We start from the raw sequence: 18,198 nt of genomic DNA on the forward strand, positions 1-18,198 counted from the left end.
TTTTTTTTTTTTTTAAGCCCTTGTGTAAATCAATGCAGGGAAATCTGCAAGATGCTAAGTACAAACAGAGCAGCCAGATGTGGGTTTGGAGACTCTGTGACGTGTTGCAGCCAGGCGGGGAAGGAGGAACTGTACATTACCAACAGTTCTTTGGCAGCGTCTGCCCTAGTCAAATACTGACTCAGGATGAATTCCAAGGGAACACAGCGTATGGCCCTGAAATCCGTACAGTGTCACCTATCCCGCCCGTTGGCCACCCCAGGCATGTGAACCTGAAGACAGGGCAGGCTTGGAAGAGAGAGACTCTGCGAGACTGACTCACATGTTACTTCCCACAGGAAATCCCAGTGATTTATCTGGAAAGCTTCAAGGTGAAAATATCACTTTGTAACATCTGAACCATATTTTGTAGAAGAAAGCATGCAGCCTAGAAAGCAGAAGATTTGGATTGGATAGACATTTCTTGCCATGAAAAAAATTACCTAGAATTACCCCATTTTTCTTTGTATAAGTCATAGAGTTAGCTGCGAGCATGAGTTCAATAGTGGCTGAGCTGGGGAGCTGCTAGTCCAATCTATGCCCTTATATAAATTACAGGCAGTGCCCCTTCTGGGTGGACAAATTACACAGAAGCATCCTTCCTCTTGGCTGGTCTGGACTTTAGCTTCTCCTCCCCAGTTAGGCCCCTGCCTTTGTGCAGTGCACTGACTACATAGCTGTACCCAGCTGCCCTAACCTTGGGAGCAAATCTCATCTAGACTTTTAAATAAACAACCAGCACTCTTGGAAACCAACAATTGCAAATGCTTATCTAGAAAAAAGTCAAGGTCAAATGGCTTCTTAAGTACACTTTTAAAACACCTACCCAGCAAAAATCACATTAGTGATGAGAAGCCTACTTGGAAACTGAAGACTGACAAGCTAGTCCTCATCCAGATTTCAACTCTCAAGTTTGTAACAATGGACCTAGGTCATACACATTCCATCTCCCTGTGTCTTTAGCCAAGATGGCTGCTGATATCTGTTCACTCAACACCAGGCCTGGTTCTGGGATATTTTGGATTCAGACATACTCTACCCAGACAACAGGGGTACTGTCCTCCCTCACTTCCTGTGATAGGTTGCAGCTTTTTCCTTTAATAGTTAATTTTCCTGGGGACGGCTGCCCTCCTGACTATACACACACATTAGTACTTCAGTAGGAATTTACTGGGATGCCATTCCAGAATGCTTAGATTCTTATCACACATCTTAGCAGGTTTCTATCAATACTACCAACATTTTAGAAGATAATACTAAAGCAATCAATTATGTCAGGAAAAGGTAATTCATTACAACAAAACCCAAATGAATCAGAAGGAGGGGAGTCAGAACTTGCCAACTAACCAAAAATAGTCTCTCTCTCTCTCTTTCCGAATCAGCCAACAGGTCATTACAAAGCACTGAATACATGTTCAGTGACTGGAAGGCAAACAGGCAAAATCAAGGAAAAGTACCCATCAGGAAAAACAATTTTTAATACATAACCTTCAAAGTATCTACCAAGAGGCCCAATTATCTTTATTTCCCACAACTACAGTGCTGTAGAATGAGCACTGCAGTTGGAATCATAATCGCAGCCATTGTAACATCCCACTGGGAATGTGACAGCACATAGGAAACTCAGCTCTTTCTCTGGAAAGCTAAACAACAGTGTAAGTACAGTTGATGGGAGAAAAACATGCACAGTAGTCTGATAAGACAGTTTCACCTGAGCCAGCCCCCATCCACTCTTCAAGGCACAGCTTAAATATCACCTTCCCATGCAGAGCTTTCCAGAGCCCCAGTCTAGGTTCGTTCCTTCTGCTGTGCTGTGCTTAATTGCTCAGTCGTGTCTGACTCTTTGTGACTCCATGACTAGCCTGCCAGGCTCCTCTGTTCATGGGGATTCTCCAAGAAAGAATACTTGAGTGCCCTCCTCCAAGAGATCTTCCCAACCCTGGGATTGAACCCAGGTCTCCCACACTTCAGGCGGATTCTTTCCTGTCTGAGCCACCAAGGAAGCCCTCCTTCTGCTATGCACTTCCAAATAAGTAATTTCTCTGTAATGCTCTTCAATAAACCTTGTAGTCATTGCAAGTTTAATGGCAGTCTGTCTTTCCTGCTAGCAAGTCCTATGCGCTGCTATATCCTTAATGCCCAGCAAGCTGATTGGCATGCAGTAGGTATCTGAAAACTAGTCATTCAATGGAGTCGGACACAAACCACACAAACTTCTACTACCTTCACCATGCTGTATTAAGGTAGAAAAGAAACATATATTTATTAAGAGGAATTTTTAAATCAACCACAACTTGCAACAGCATAAGGATTTCCTTTTTTTTTTTTTAATTTAATTTAATTTTTGGCTGTGCCATGTAGCATGTGGGATCTTAGTTCCATGACGAGGGATCAAACCTGTAACCCCTGCATTAGAAATGCAGAGTTTTAACCACTGGACCACCAGAGAAGCCCAGAAAAAGGGTTTGTTAACCCAGATTTGATCACAGTATATATGTAATGATAACACTTTACTCCCTAAACATGTGTGTCACTTGACACAGGAGGACCATTAATGGGTTCTAACATTCAGATTTAACTAAATCTATAGGTGGGATAATAAGTCTGACTGAAGTGATATGTTCAATTCTGCTTCTAGGTGTGCAAACCACACTCCAGCAAATGCCATGTTATAGGACAAGGGCTGTTAATATGACAGTCTCTTAGTTGGTTCATTCATTGGAACATAATAAAAGTTTAAGCTTGAAGTTAAAGGCTGACCAGTTAACTCTGAATAGAGAGCCCCTCCAGAGCCCTAGATTTTTCAGCTGACACTGTTCAGTTGCCTTCATGTGAGACTGCCAGAAATGAGGCCTCAGTAAACCTCTGTATCTGTTGACCAGGAGTCGGCAATACCATGGTATATATTAAAGCACCACATGTCAGACTAAAATGTGATTTCAAGATTGCCGATTTGCTATCTTTATTATTTCTAAATACTGAAATTAAAAATACAGACACCTCCCTGCATATTAAAATAACAACATTAAAAGCAAATTAACTTCAGAATCAGTCTTCAAAGTGTAATTTTTCTCTGAACTAATTTCAAATGGCTCTTTTTTCCAGGTTGACGACGACATCAAAATGTTTCCACACAGCTTGCATAACTTGAAGAGGTATTAATAAGTTCAGAGTTAGTCTGACATAATCAAATTGGATTTGGTTTTCCACATCAGCTAACTGGTATGCATTTATTTACATCAGTTTTTTCTTTTTTTTTTTTTAATATCAGCTGAACTTCTACTTGCAAATTACTTCAGCACTCATAGAATTTAATGATTTTGATCTTGGTAAACAGAAATATGGAAGCTGGATGAGTCATAAAGAGAGACTCAGTTGGTTAAATTTTGCTCCTAAAGTAGCAAGGTTTCTCATTTCAAAGCTAATTTTCAAATTACAGGTCATAGTTCTGGATTGATGCCCATTCTGGTGGCAATATGCCTTCACTTGGTGCTGGTACCATTTGTCAAGTTGTCTTTCTTTCCCAGAACTGGAATTGGAGCACCCCTTCTCCCAGAACCAGGAGAGTCTCATAGTTGGGGGTATAAGGAGGGGATGAGGAAGGACAATGGTAAGAGAAAATCTGGGTATCCATAATGCCCCCCGGATAGTGACTGTTGAGGGAAGAGAGAATGTGCCAAACACCAGGGAAAATCTTGATATTTGCACAATGAATCCATCCTTGAGAAAAGATTAGGCCACCCTTTATGCAACTATTAATCAACAACTATACCCCTATTCTCAGAGAAGGCAATGGCACCCCACTCCAGTACTCTTGCTTGGAAAATCCTATGGACGGAGGAGCCTGGTGGGCTGCAGTCCACGGCGTTGCTAGAGTCAGACACGACTAAGCGACTTCACTTTCACTTTTCACTTTCATGCATTGGAGAAGGAAATGGCAACCCACTCCAGTGTTCTTGCCTGGAGAATCCCAGGGACAGGGAAGCCTAGTGGGCTGCTGTCTATGGGGTTGCACAGAGTCGGACACAACTGAAGCGACTTAGCAGCAGCAGCATACCCCTATTCTTAGAGTAGCTAGCTATTGGCTACTTTTTCCACTTGCATTTGAAGAAACCAACATCTTTCATTCATGTTACTAGATTTTACCAACCAGAAAATAACCAGTGACATATCCTCTTGGGACCACAAAGGATGAGCTTCTATTGTTGAACCACACCTCATTCAATTGCTATTTCTAAATCAGAATCTCTCTTGGGTCCTGTTAGTGGAAAGCACACATCAACTTTTCTCTTGGTGCCCACAGTCACAAAAATATCAGACACTCGGAGGCAGCCATAATAAATCCCATGAGATCTGACAGGCCAAGTAAGGCCAGTGAAGTCCCTGGGAATTCATGTGAGGGGTTTCCTTCTTGCTCCTTTTTTTTTTTTCCAATTTGCTTGTGCCAGGATCTTTTAGTTGTAGCACGTGGGGTTTAGTTCCCTGACTGGGAATTGAACTCAGGCCCCCTGCACTGGGAATGCAGAGTCTTAGCCACTGGATCACCAGGGAAGTCCCTCCTTCTTGCTCCCTGAGGCTCCGCAGAATCTCACAGGCAGGACAGACTTTGCTGAACTTTTTCATAGCAGTGGAGTGGACGGGGGTGGGGGATGGGGGAGTGGCTTATCGCCAGAACAGGATTTTAATTTCATTTTTGATGGAGAAACATTTCTTCTTTATCTCTAGAGATACATGTGAAACAACTTTATTTTCCCACGGTCTGTTCCCTGACTCTGACCTCAAATGAAGGACAAAAAGGAAACAGAGCTGCCTTAAAAATCCTTTTTCTTTTTGAAGCTAAGTGTGTGTGACAGAGGACAGAGGATATTGGGGGAAGCAGAGAAATGTGAGTTTGAATCAATTCACAGATAACACAGAAACTGAGGGGCTTTCCCATGTCTTCACGTGACACCCTGCAAAGCTGTATGTTGTTGAATTCTTTCCCCTGCTTTTCTTATCACAGACAGAGAAGCCTGGCAAGCTACATAGGGTCACAAAGAGTCGGACACTACTGAAGCAACTTAGCACGCATGCATAGTTCATTAAATGCCAAAATCTGCTTTCCCAAGGATGTTCTTTTAATATAACTTATTTAAGTTAATCATTTATTAATGTGTATTATATACTAGGACTTTATATGTATTATCTGATTGAATTCTCCCAATGGCTGTATGAGGCAGCCACAATTACTATTCCTATTTCCACAGACAAGACAGAAAGGCACAGGGAAGTTGAGTAACTTGACTGAGATCACCCAGCCAGCACATGGCATCAACTGCACAAGTCTATTTACTACAAACCACTGAACTGTACACTTTAAATGGGTGAATTGCACGTTATGTGAATTATTTATCTCAGTGAAGCTGTTATAAAATTATATTTAAAAACTGCACCACTAGGTTTAGGAGATGTAAGCTATTATATACAGAATGGATAATAACAAGATCCTACTGTATAGCACAAAGAACTATATTCAGTATCCTATGATAAATCATCATGGAAAAGAATATTTTAAAAAAGAATGTACATGTGTGTATAAATGAATCAATTTGCTGTATAGCGGAAATTAATACAACATTGCAAATCAACTATACTTCAGTAAAAAAACTGCACCATGAGAAAAACCAATTATATACATTTGGTAGGCTCTCAAGAAATATGGTTTTTCCAGTAGTCATGTATGGATGTGAGAGTTGGACTATAAAGAGAGCTGAGCACCGAAGAATTGATGCTTTTGAACTGTGGTGTTGGAGAAGACTCTTGAGAGTTCCTTGGACTGCAAAGAGATCCAACCAGTCCATCCTAAAAGAAATCAGTCCTGAATATTCATTGGAAGGATTGATGCTGAAGCTGAAACTCCAATACTTTGGCTACCTGATGCAAAGAACTGACTCACGTGAAAAGACCCTGATGCTGGGAAAGATTGAAGACGGGAGGAGAAGGGGATGACAGAGGATGAGATGGTTGGATGGCATCACTGACTCAATGAACATGAGTTTGAGTAAACTCTGGGAGTTGGTGATGGACAGGGAGACCTGGAATGCTCCAGTCCATGGGGTCACAAAGAGTCGGACATGACTGAGTGACTGAACTGACAAAAAGTATCTACTGAATAAATGCACCAAAGCATTTTATTTTATAGATATTTTAAAATAATACCAGTTTACTTAAATTCAAATATGTCTTTTAGGAATGGATAGTGGAGAAGGCGATGGCACCCAACTCAAGTACTCTTGCCTGGAAAATCCTATGGATGGAGGAGCCTGGTAGGCTGCAGTCCATGGGGTCGCAAAGAGTCAGACACGACTGAGCAACTTGGCTTTCACTTTTCACTTTCATGCATTGGAGAAGGAAATGGCAACCCACTCCAGTGTTCTTGCCTGTAGAGTCCCAGGGATGGGGGAGCCTGGTGGGCTGCCGTCTATGGGGTTGCACAGAGTCAGACACGACTGAAGTGATTTAGCAGCAGCAGCAGGAGCAGTGTATTTTGCAACCATGCCTCAATTTCCCCAGCCTCAATTGTCCCCAGAAGTGAATGCTGATAATCCTGATATCCCAGGAATTCTCAGACATAGGCCTTGGGAGTGAAAGCTTAGCAATGGCCCCACCTGTGGAGGAATTTCCCCTGTGTGCCAACAGGATCATCTGTGGTGAAAGAACCATCTATGATTTGCTGACAACAGGTATGAACCTGTGTGTAAACTGATCTCCCCAAATCCCCAGTGAGTCCAACCCAGACCTGCAGAAAGCTCCAGTGTGAGTCTGGGACACCAGCTGATGAAGGCATCACTTGGGTCCTAGAATCTGGGAAGATGAACAACCATCCTTCCTTCATTACTAGAGAAACTCCCAAGAGCAGGTTCTGATAGTATTTATGGTCACCTTTGAGCTCATATGAAAGTGAAAGTGAAGTCACTGAGTCATGTCCAACTCTTTGCAACCCCATGGACTGTAGCCCACCAGGCTCCTCCATCAGTGGGATTTTCCAGGCACGAGTACTGGAGTGGGTTGCCATTTCCTTCTCCAGGGGATCTTCCTGACCCAGGGATTGAACCCAAGTCTCCTGCATTGCAGGCAGACGCTTTACCGTCTGAGCCACTAGGGAACCCCAGATGAAAGAATACGGAAAAAAAATCAATAAATTCTAGAGTAAAAATGGAAACCAATATTCAGGGTTGAAGGGGAGGGACATGGAATAAATCAAAGGCCACATTTGAGATCCAGTTGAAGAATTAGCCTGATATGAAAGATTAAAGAGGAGTCAAGAAAAAAAGCACCCAAATGCTGAGGCCACTGAGGAAGAAACAAAGCAGAGTGTTAGTAGATTTAACAACAAAACAAATGAGCTCAAGCTTTGCATAAGGAGATCAAGTTCAGAACCTACCAATGACTAGACAACCCCTTCAAGGAACGGTTTTCAAGACTGCCTCATCGGGGAAGAAAAAACCTCTCAGGGATACTTTAGAAAGCATGTATTTTACGACTCTTGAGTTCTATGCAACAACAACAAAATGAGTCTTAGATTAGGGAAGTTTGTTCTGAGGACTCTGTATGAAATAGAAGTGAGAATATGGTACAAAACTGGAACAGAATTTTATCTGAGCCATGGAGGTTCAAGGATGTGCTGAGCTCCTGGCTTCACATCTCCAGGACTCACTGGTATTATTTTAGAGAGAATTCATCCCGTCTACAAGAAAGCATTCTTGTGCAAAACAAATCATAGCCATGAAAGATGCATGGTGCACTCCTTGTGTAAAGGCTAGGAGTTTCTGTATATGTTATTTCATTCTATTTCTAAAACAGCTCTGTGACACAGATGTTTTACAGATGAGAAAGAAACCAGAGACCAAAGAAATCTAACAACTCTTCCAACTAGTAAGTGGCGGGAGCAGAATTCAATTCTGGGTCTTCAAACTTCTTCATGACTAGTTTTTCCACTATCCTACACCTTTCTAAAGTAAGACTGTGATGAATTTGTCCAGCTATGGAAGGCCTTCTAGAATGAAAGACTGACATTTTGACAGAGATGAAAGATCACTGTAAAACTAAAGCAGACTAGACTGAGAATACAACAGAGTATTCTCAGAATACAGAGTAACAGGAGGGCACTAGGCTTTGGAACATCAGCAAGTCAGAGGACCCTAGGACAAGGACTAGGTATAAAACACCAGTCAAAGTAAAAACAGCAATATCTACCATTATATCTAGTCCCCTCAAACTACAGCATCTGATTTATTTTGTTGTCTGTAGTTGATGAAGCATGTATAAGAAGGTAAGAACTGGGGAATTTTATAATGGAACTTTTCTTAACATTACCCAGAATGTCTTATTCAGACTATAAATGATAAAATATGTTCCCAGAGTGACCAACATTGCCAAAATCGAGAAGAAAAATAATTGTAATTGCTTTCCATGTCTCTTACACAATTCACAGAGATGAGATCACAGAAGAAATTGTGGTCGATTTTGCCACTTATCTTTCATGATACTTCTCAACCATAGATCTTCTTTTTGGGTTTGTGGGGCAAAATTTCTAATTTTTTCTTCCCCTATCAGGAGCAACAAACCCATCTGGCTAAGCTCCCTTCATTCCTCAAAGACATAAGGTAATAAAAGGTGAACCATCCCTGCACCTGCGGGTCCCAAGGAAAAGCCTTCTGTTGTTCTTGGAAACTTTTCTGAATCTGTCACCCATCATGGCCGCTACATAGAGAGACTCAGGCTGCAAGTATTTCAGGAAGAAATGTTGAGTCTACATCTATTCATGGTGTTGAGGCCTATCAGTTACCAGGTGGAAAGAAGACTGGACAGAGAGCCAGGGCCCTGTGTTCTAATCCACCCACTGCCATTAAGTAGGTAGGTAATCTTCACCAAGGGCTTTCCTCTCCGCTGGCTACAGGGCTCTCATTTATAAAATGAAGGGATCACAGTAGACTGTCCCTGAAGACCTCTCCGGTTATAGGACATTTTGCATTTCCCCCGGTCTCTCATCATTTGATAACCTGTTCTGGCAATGTCCTAGCAAGTACCTGTTTCTTGGTCACGGTGCCATCCACAGGGTCCACGTATTCAAAGCTGTCTGTCTTCGCCACACTGTACACATGGCTCCCCACAGCAAACTGCTGGCCGATGAAGGACTTATCTGTGAGCAAGGCTTCCAGGTCCCTCATGATGTAATAGGTCGTCTTGGGCTCTAATCCCTCATAGTCAAACCTGGTGAGGGGGACAGGACACAGGCTAAAGACAAATCTAATCAGAGAAACAGCAGCCAGGAGGGCCTCTCAAGTTGTCTAATCACTGGTTTTGTTTCCGTGGAAGAACAGCACAGAAAAGCACCCACAGCTGGTCAACCTCTTCCCCCGGTCCCTCACTCATTCCCCACACAGCAACAGCAGCATCCTGTAAACATTAAATCATGGCCATTCTTTCCTTTGAATCCCTCCAAAAGTGCCCATCATCTTGAGATTAAGATTTAAAACACTAACCACCAACTATAAAGTACTGTGGGATACGACATGCCCACCTCCTTGACTTGGCTATGTCTCACTCTGGCCCTTGTTCACTATGCTCCAGCCATACAGGCCTCCTCTCCAGTCCTCAAAGATGCTCCACCCTCTGGGCCTTTGCTCTTGCTGCTTCCTCTCCCTGGTACAGTCTTCTCCAGGCTATTCCAATAGCTGATGCATTTCCTTCCTTCAGTTTTCAAATTTACTGTTACCCCTAGAAACACTTTCTCTGACAAGACATCTAAGGCACCTCCCCTCTCTCTCTCCCCATCGCTCATCATCCTTTACATCTTCTTTTGGTAGTTACCCCAATCTGTATTTGCTTTGTTTATATATTAATTTACTTATTTCTTGTCTTTGCTCATGAGAACTGTAAGCTCCAGGAGGGCAGAGATCTACTCTGTTTTGTTCTCTCTGTTGCTTCTGATAAGTAGTGGGTTTTGTAAGCACTGGAATGAATATGGGAGGAGGTGAAGGCAGAAAGGGAGGAGAGAGAGGAATCAAGGCAGGGAAGAGAGATGGGGAAGGGAACTCAATGTACCATAAAATTCTCTTGGAAACTTGGAAGATATATTACAATTGTTCCATTTAAAAAAAAAAAAAAAAAGGTCCTTCTAGCCAAGAACATCACATAGAACAATGGGGCTGGAGGTGATTAGAGGGGGAAAAAAGACTAAAAATAACACCTATCTCATTTGTTGTTGCTGGGTTTAAATAGGATAATACATACCAAGTAGTTGGCACAATGCCAGACACTGGTGCTTAAAGCTCTTACTTTTATTCTTAGTCACTATCATGAAGAAACTATAGGGTCTTTCCCAGTGTCAGATGGGTTTGACCAAGTCCTAATGGCATACTAAGGGAGGTCTGTTTAAGAAGGAAACCCTAGGAGGGGTAGCTGTGCTCAAGTGGTGGGATCTCAAATTTGGGGCCTCTTTAACACAGGAAAGGTGAGTTCTCAGAGTGAACTAAAGAAGGAAGATCTGAATAGTTGACAGTTTTTCTCCACCCAAGATCTTTTGAGACTTCAGTAAACATCAGGTTATTGACCAACATGGACTGATAACCATGTCTAACAATGGGTCCCCTGCACCTACATCCCCTCCTTCTTCTATTCTCTCCCTCCTACAGAAGGTGTGTCCTCCCAGCCTGAGAACAAAACAACAGGGAATACTCTCAGAGCATTCTTTCTCAGCTTGTGCTCTAAGCCTAGATTCTCTTTATCAGTAGTTTGTTGGGAAGGTAAAGACCCAGCCAAGCAGAAAAGGGCACGAGGATGGGATAAGAGGCTCTAGGAGGAGATAGAGAGGCTCTGAAAGAGTCTGAGAAGTTGAAAAAACACACAAATGTGACAGGTCACGCTCAGCCATGGCTGAGATCATCAGACCAGCTGCCCCAACACTCATCTTCATACACGAGCAAGTTCTGCCACAACTTCCCCTCACTCCCCCAAACAAGCCCTTCTGACCATCACCACTACCAACGCATGTTCAAGGAAAGAAATTTTACAATCGAGAATTCTTTCTGAGGCCCACTCATACAGGGAAAATCATCTAGGTTCTTCAGGCTCAGTACCAGTTAAACCAAATTTGATTGTCTTCTGCCCACTAAGAAAACAGGCTATAAATAGTTCTCCTTCACAAGCATTGCGACCTACCTTTCCCGGAGGCTGGAGGAAGTGTTTGCTTTCATTTTACCTACTCCCTCCTCCCTTTTTCTTTATCTCTGTGATCTCTTTGGTCAGAAACCTGAATCATAATTGAACGCCCTACAAGAATTTATATCTCCACTGCATTATATTCTCTAATATGGTATTTGTTATGAAAAAAGTAATTATCATGTAAGCTCTTGGCCACAAAAAAAATGAACTGTATCATAAATACACTTATCATAACACCATGTCTTCAAAATGCTGGCAGAAAGCTAGATAATCATTCCACAAATTATGAGGAACACATCCCTGACTCAAAGTGCTTTCACTAAGCCAGAGGTTGGCAATCAAAATTTATTTGATCAGGTTGGATTTTATGGCACAGCTTCAGACAATAAAAGGATTTTCTGTGCCAACTGGCCCCTCTGGTATGCCAAAAAAGCCCATAAGAATCAGGATTTGGGGCAGCTGTTAGAAATACTAGTGAATAAAACAAGTTCCTACCTGCCTTTACAGTTTTTATTTTATAATACAATGAATAATTCGAGATGATTTGCAGGCTGTCACATCCTTAGCCTTCTTAACTAGATAGGAACCAAGAATGTGAGGCTGTCTCCATTTCCCAGAGTACTGCAGCCTCTTTGATTTTAATGAGTAATATCGCAAGCCTTCTTATTCTCTGATGTTTATCTAAGTAAATGACCTCTTAAGAGAAGAAACAATCACCTTATAAGGGAAGTCTAAAGCTTTCTTTCTGTCCCTTAAGCTCTTGAAATGCAACCAAACCTCCAAGTAGTTAACTATTCATAAGCAAAGCAAATGAGGTACAGTGTCTGTTTTTAATACACTGAGAGCTGCTGAGACTACGCAAAGATTATCTGCCCTAATTCCACAGCCTTACAGTTAACATCTTTTAAGATCACTGCTCCTCCTAAACCATGGTTTGGTACTATTTATACATGAATAGCATCTCTAGGTACACATATCTAGCTGGCAGCCACAAGCCAAAGACTGCCCCCCTTGCTTACTTCAACAACAGGAAGGTAGTTGAGACTCCCAACCCACGAATAGTCACTATGTGGCCCATTAGTGGGGAGGTAAGACAAAGGATGGTAGGGAGAGGATTACAACAAGCACCCTGACCTGTGGCAGCTTCTGTCTCTTCCCCCATTTCCTTGATAAGTATGGGTGGAAAACCAACAAGAAAAACCCCTGGTCTGACTGTGCAACTTTTAATGGCTGCCAGAGGACCTTTCAAGGTTCTACAGTTCAAATTTCATCTCAGGATGGCTGCCCACTGTATAGGCACTGATGAAAAGATTACAGACAGGTGTCACCAGAGGTAGGGAAAGTTGTATCCTCTAATTTGGTACTACCTTGATACCACCCCCAACCACCTCTCAGGGGTTATGTGGCTCTAGCCTCTGCATTCCTCAGATCTCCCTGACAGATGCTACCTTCATAAGATTCTAGCCCCCGCCTTTTTTTTTTTAACTTTTCTAAAAGGAATTTCCTAAGGTCCATATGGAGACCCTTAGCCTTCTCACCTGCAATAGTAGTGGCGGCCAAATTTGGCCCAGTGATCTCGGACAATTTCCTCCACACTCTGCTTCCGGGCAGCAATAATGGAGAGCCAGACCAAGACAGCCCAGAGGCCATCTTTCTCCCGGAGGTGATCAGAGCCTATGGGAGAAAGAAATATTATTCTGAAGATTTTCTCATGGGGGAAAAGTTAAAGCTAAATGAACTATTAAGACAGTTAGAACTTGAGTGTTATATTGAAATGATAGCATATATATTGATATTTATCTATTGTGTTAAATATATATCCCATAATATACTTGTGTTTCCAAAAATACGCAAGTGAAATTCAAATAACATCAGTTCAGTTCAGTTCAGTCGCTCAGTCGTGTCCAACTCTTTGCAACCCCATGAATAACCCAGCACGCCAGGCCTCCCTGTCCATCACCAACTCCCGGAGTTCACTCAGACTCACATCCATCAAGTCAGTGATGCCATCCAGCCATCTCATCCTCTGTCGTCCCCTTCTCCTCCTGCCCCCAATCCCTCCCAGCATCAAATAACATAAATAATATCAAAAAAGAAAACCCTGGAAATTGTTGAAAGGATCAGAGAGCCAAGCTGATGTCACATTTGACTAATGGTATTGTTCATTCAGCAAATATTTGGTGATCCTTAGACTACACCAAGCATTGAGTGAGGTGATAGGGATCCAGCAGTGAATAAGACAGCTCTTTATTCATAAAGCTGGAGTTCAAGTAGGCAGGGACAAGCAACAGAAAAGTAGACAAAAGAACAAGATGAATCAAACAAGCACAAGGACAGTGAAAAAAATTAAACTGGGTGATGCTGCCACAGAGCATGACATCAGCAAAGGCTGCTTTATTAGAGCAGCATGGCTTTCCTAGAGCAGGTTGAATGGCACCCTATGTTCCCCCTGCCAAAGATATGCCACTGCTCCCCGTGGCCCGCCATGAACCTGTGAAGGTAAGCTTGTTTGGGAAAACAGTCCTGCCCATATAATTAGATGCTTAGATGAGATCAGCCTGGATTATCCAGGTAGGCCCTAAATGCAATGACAAGTGTTCTTAGAAAAAAAGACTGGGGAGAAATACAAAATAGTAGTTTATGTGAAGACTGAGGCAGAGAGTGGAGTGGAGTTCAGTTCAGTTCAGTCGCTCAATCATGTCCAACTCTTTGCGACCCCATGGACTGTAGCCCACCAGGCCTCCCTGTCCATCATCAACTCCCAGAGTTTACTCAAACTCATGTCCATTGATTCGGTGATGCCATCCAACCATCTCATTCTCTGTTGTCCCCTTCTCCTCCTGCCTTCAATCTTTCCCAGCATCAGGGTGTTTTCCAAGGAATCAGTTCTTTGCATCAAGTGGCTAAAGTACTGGAGTTTCAGCTTCAGCATCAGTCCTTCCAATAAATATTCAGGACTGATTTCCTTCAGGATGGACTGATTGGATCTCCTTGCAGTCCAAGGGACTCTCAAGAGTCTTCTCCAGCACCACAGTTCAAAAGCATCGATTCTTCGGCACTCAGCTTTCTTTATAGTCCAACTCTCACATCCATACAGGACTACTGGAAAAACCATAGCTTTGACTAGGTGGACCTTTGTTGGCAAAGTAATGTCTCTGCTTTTTAATATGCTGTCTATGTTGGTCATAGCTTTTCTTCTAAGGAGCAAGCGTCTTTTAATTTCATGGCTGCAGTCACCATCTGCAGTGATTTTGGAGCCCCCCAAAATAAAGTCTCTCACTGTTTCCACTGTTTCTCCATCTATTTGCCATAAAGTGATGGGACCAGATGCCATGATCTTAGTTTTATTAATTTTAAGTCTTACCATATTTTTCATTGAGAGTGGAGTTATGCTGCTATAAACCAAGGAATGGATGGAGCCACTAGAAACTGAAAGAGGCAAGAAAAGATTTTCCCCTCCAGCCTTCAGAGGAAGCATGGCTCTACCAAAACCTTGATTTGAGACTCTTGGCCTCCAGAATGATAAGAAAATAAATTCCTGTTGTTCTAAGCCACCCCGTTTTGGGTAAATTTTTGTGGCAGCCTTAGGAAACAAATACAGGGAGTCAGGGTTAGCCCCACAGGGGTGACGACATCTGATCTGATACCTGAGAAGAGTCAGCCCTGCAGAGATCTCGGGACAAAGTCTTCCATGCTGAGGGACAGCAGTACAAAGTCCTGAGGCAGGAAGGAACTGGGAAGCTTATTCCTACAGCTATTTACAGAGGTAGCTTGTATTGAGGCATTCACACAATGAAGCATGCCGGCTAAACACGTAGCTTCTTGTGCAAAAAGAACCCAGAGGAATGTGCTGCAGGCTCATTTAACTATCTGTCTATTGGCCAATTGTAAGGTCTTCTGGAAGTGAATAAAGTCCTAAACACAAAGGAATGTGTTGTAGTGTAAGAAAGATGGTTCAACGGGAAAGGCATGAGGAGGGTTTTGGAATCAGGGTTTAAAATCAAACTTTGCTACTTCTCAGGTGTGTGAGAAGTTACTGCAAAATTGTTAACCTGAGTCTAGGGTTCTCATTTGTAAAATGGGGACACCATGGCCCATCTTGAGGGGTTGTCATATGAATTTAATCAAGTTTAGAGGGAAGGCTCTGGAGTCAGATTGTTTGAAGTTCAAATTCTGGCTCAGCCACTGACCTTTGTGTGACTTGCTGGCCTCATCTCTAACACAGGGGAAGAACAGCCCTTACCCCATGGGTTACTATCAAGAGGAAGTGACTAGATTATGCCTAGGTATTAAGGTGAATGACTGGGTTACCATAAGTGGTGGTGGTGGTGGTTGTTGTTCGTATTGGTAATTCACATAAAGCACCAACACGGTGCTGATTCAATACACACTTTGAGACCGAGTATTCTCAGTTATTCACATACTTTTTATCCTCTGACTTTAGCAAACAGCAATGTCTTAAGAAAGAACTATGGACCGAGGTTCATAACACTATACAGGAGGTGGTAACCAAAACCATCCCCAAGAAAAAGAAACGTAAGAAAGCAAAGCGGTTGTCTAAGGAGACGTTACAAATAGCCGAGAAAAGAAGAGAAGTGAAAGGTAAAGGAGAAAGGGAAAGATATTCCCAACTGAATGCAGAGTTCCAGAGAATAGCAAGGAAAGATAAGAAAGCCTTTTTTAAATGAACAATGCAAAGAAATAGAGGGAAACAATAGAATGGGAAAGACAAGAGATCTCTTTAAGAAAACTGGAGATACCAAGGGAACATTTTATGCAATGACAGGCACAATAAAGGCCAAAAACAGCAAGGGCCTAACGGAAGTGGAAGATATTAAGAAGAGGTGGCAAGAACACACAGAAGAACTGTACAAAAAAGCTTTTAATGACCTAGATAACCATGATGGTGTGGTCACTCACCTAGAGCCAGACATTCTGGAGTGTGAAGTCAAGTGGGCCTTAGGAAGCATCACTACAAACAAAGCTAGTGGAGGTGATGGAATTCCAGGTGAGCTCTTTCAAATCCCAAAAGATAATGCTGTTAAAGCACTACACCCATTATGCCAGCAAATTTGGAAAACTCAGCAGTGGCCACAGGACTGGACAAGGTCAGTTTTCACTTCAGTCCCAAAGAAAGACAATGCCAAAGAAGGTTCAAATTACTGTACAAACTCACTCATTTCACATGCTAGCAAGATTATATTCAAAATCCTTTGAGCTAGGCTTCAGTAGTATGTGGGTCAAGAGTTTCCATGTGTACAAGGTCAATTTAGAAAAGGCAGAGGTACCAGAGATCAAATTGTCAACATATACTGGATCATAAAAAAAGCAAGGGAATTAAAAAAAAAATCTACTTTTGCTTCACTGACTACTCTAAAGCCTTTGACTGTGTGGATCACAACAAACTGTAGAGAAAATTCTTAAAGAGATGGGAATACCAGAGCACATTATCTGCTTCCTGAGAAACCTGTATGCAGGACAAGAAGCAACAGTCAGAACTGGACATGGAACAACAAACAAGTTCAAAACTGGGAAAGGAGTATGGCAAGGCTGTATATTGTCACCCTGCTTATTTAACTTCTGTGCAGAATATGTCATGTGAAATGCTGTATGGATGACTCACAGGCTGGAATTAAGATTACCAGGAGAAATATCAACAACTTCAGATATGCTGCTGATACCACTCTAATGGCAGAAAATGAAGTAAAGGAAGTAAAGATCCTCTTGATGAAGGTGAAAGAGGAGAGTCAAAAGCTGGCTTAAAACTCAACATTCAAGAAACAAAGGTCATGGCATCCAGTTTCATCACTTCATGGCAAATAGATGGGGAAAAAGTGGAAACGGTGGCAGATTTCATATTCTTGGGCTTCAAAATCACTACAGACAGTGAATACAGCCATGAAATAAAAAGATGCTTGCTCCTTGGAAGAAAAGCTATGGCAAACCTAGACAGTGTATTAAAATGCAGAGACATCACTTTGCCTACAAAGGTCAATATAGTTAAAGCTATGATTTTTTCCATAGTCACATATGGATGTGTGAGAGTTGGACCATAAAGAAGGCTGAGAGCTGGATTATAAGGAAGACTGAGTGCTGAAGAACTGGTGTTTTCAAACTGTGGTACTAGAGAAGACTCTCAGGAGTCCCTTGGACATCAAGGAGATTAAACTAGTCAATCATAAAGGAAATCAATCCTGAATATTCATGGAAGGATTGATGCTAAAGCTGAAGCTCCAATACTTTGGCCACCTGATACAATGGACCAACACATTGGAAAAGACCCTGATGCTGGGAAAGATTGTGGGCAAGAGGAGAAAGGGGTGATAGAGGATGAGATGGTTGAATGGCATCACTGACTCAATGGACATGAATTTGAGCAAACTCAAGAAGATAGTGAAGGACAGTAAGCCTGGAGTGCTGCAGTTCATGGGGTTGCAAAGAGTGGAACATAACTTAGCGACTGAACAACAACAAGAAGAAATGGGACAAGGACCATGGGGTGGATCATTTCTTCCTTCAATAGAGTAATGAGAAAGGATACTTGGGTTTCAGAGTTATGAAACATAACCCAGAAAGGAAGACCCAATGACACTGAGCTGTTTAAACTTTGAAGATAGGCTGAAATAATACCTTCGTTAAACTAGACATCTTTGAGAACTTCTCACCAAAGCTATGAACCATTTATAGTTCTTGTTACTTTTGCGATGTTAAATGTTTTTCCTCAAAAAAGGAAAATATACAACCTTGAGAGGGCAATGAAAATCCTTAAAAGGAGAAATGATCAAGTCTTTGGCTCCTCCATACACCGATCAATGGTCTGCTAGTGACACTTTTAGATGTCTGGTCGTCATTGCCTCTAGCCTGAGAAGACTTTGGGCTTTCAATTATCACAGCATGGAATGACTCTAGTCCCATCCAAGGAACTGTGCACACTGCTACAAAATGGAAGAAATT

At 42.2% G+C, this 18,198-nt stretch overlaps 1 protein-coding gene across 1 annotated transcript in view; it reads right to left on the bottom strand.

The window, feature by feature from the left end:
- Positions 1 to 18,198, bottom strand: part of PGM5 (phosphoglucomutase 5) — a 212,700-nt gene that overhangs the window by 53,727 nt on the left and 140,775 nt on the right. The window contains exons 8-9 of the mRNA XM_005900017.3: positions 12,783 to 12,918; positions 9,108 to 9,291 (exon numbers count right to left, since the gene is read on the bottom strand). Coding sequence (XP_005900079.2) covers positions 9,108 to 9,291; positions 12,783 to 12,918 — 320 coding nt within the window. The remainder of the gene's footprint in view (positions 1 to 9,107; positions 9,292 to 12,782; positions 12,919 to 18,198) is intronic.

Source organism: Bos mutus, chromosome 8 (genome assembly GCF_027580195.1).
Source record: "Bos mutus isolate GX-2022 chromosome 8, NWIPB_WYAK_1.1, whole genome shotgun sequence".
NCBI classification, from domain to species: domain Eukaryota; kingdom Metazoa; phylum Chordata; class Mammalia; order Artiodactyla; family Bovidae; genus Bos; species Bos mutus.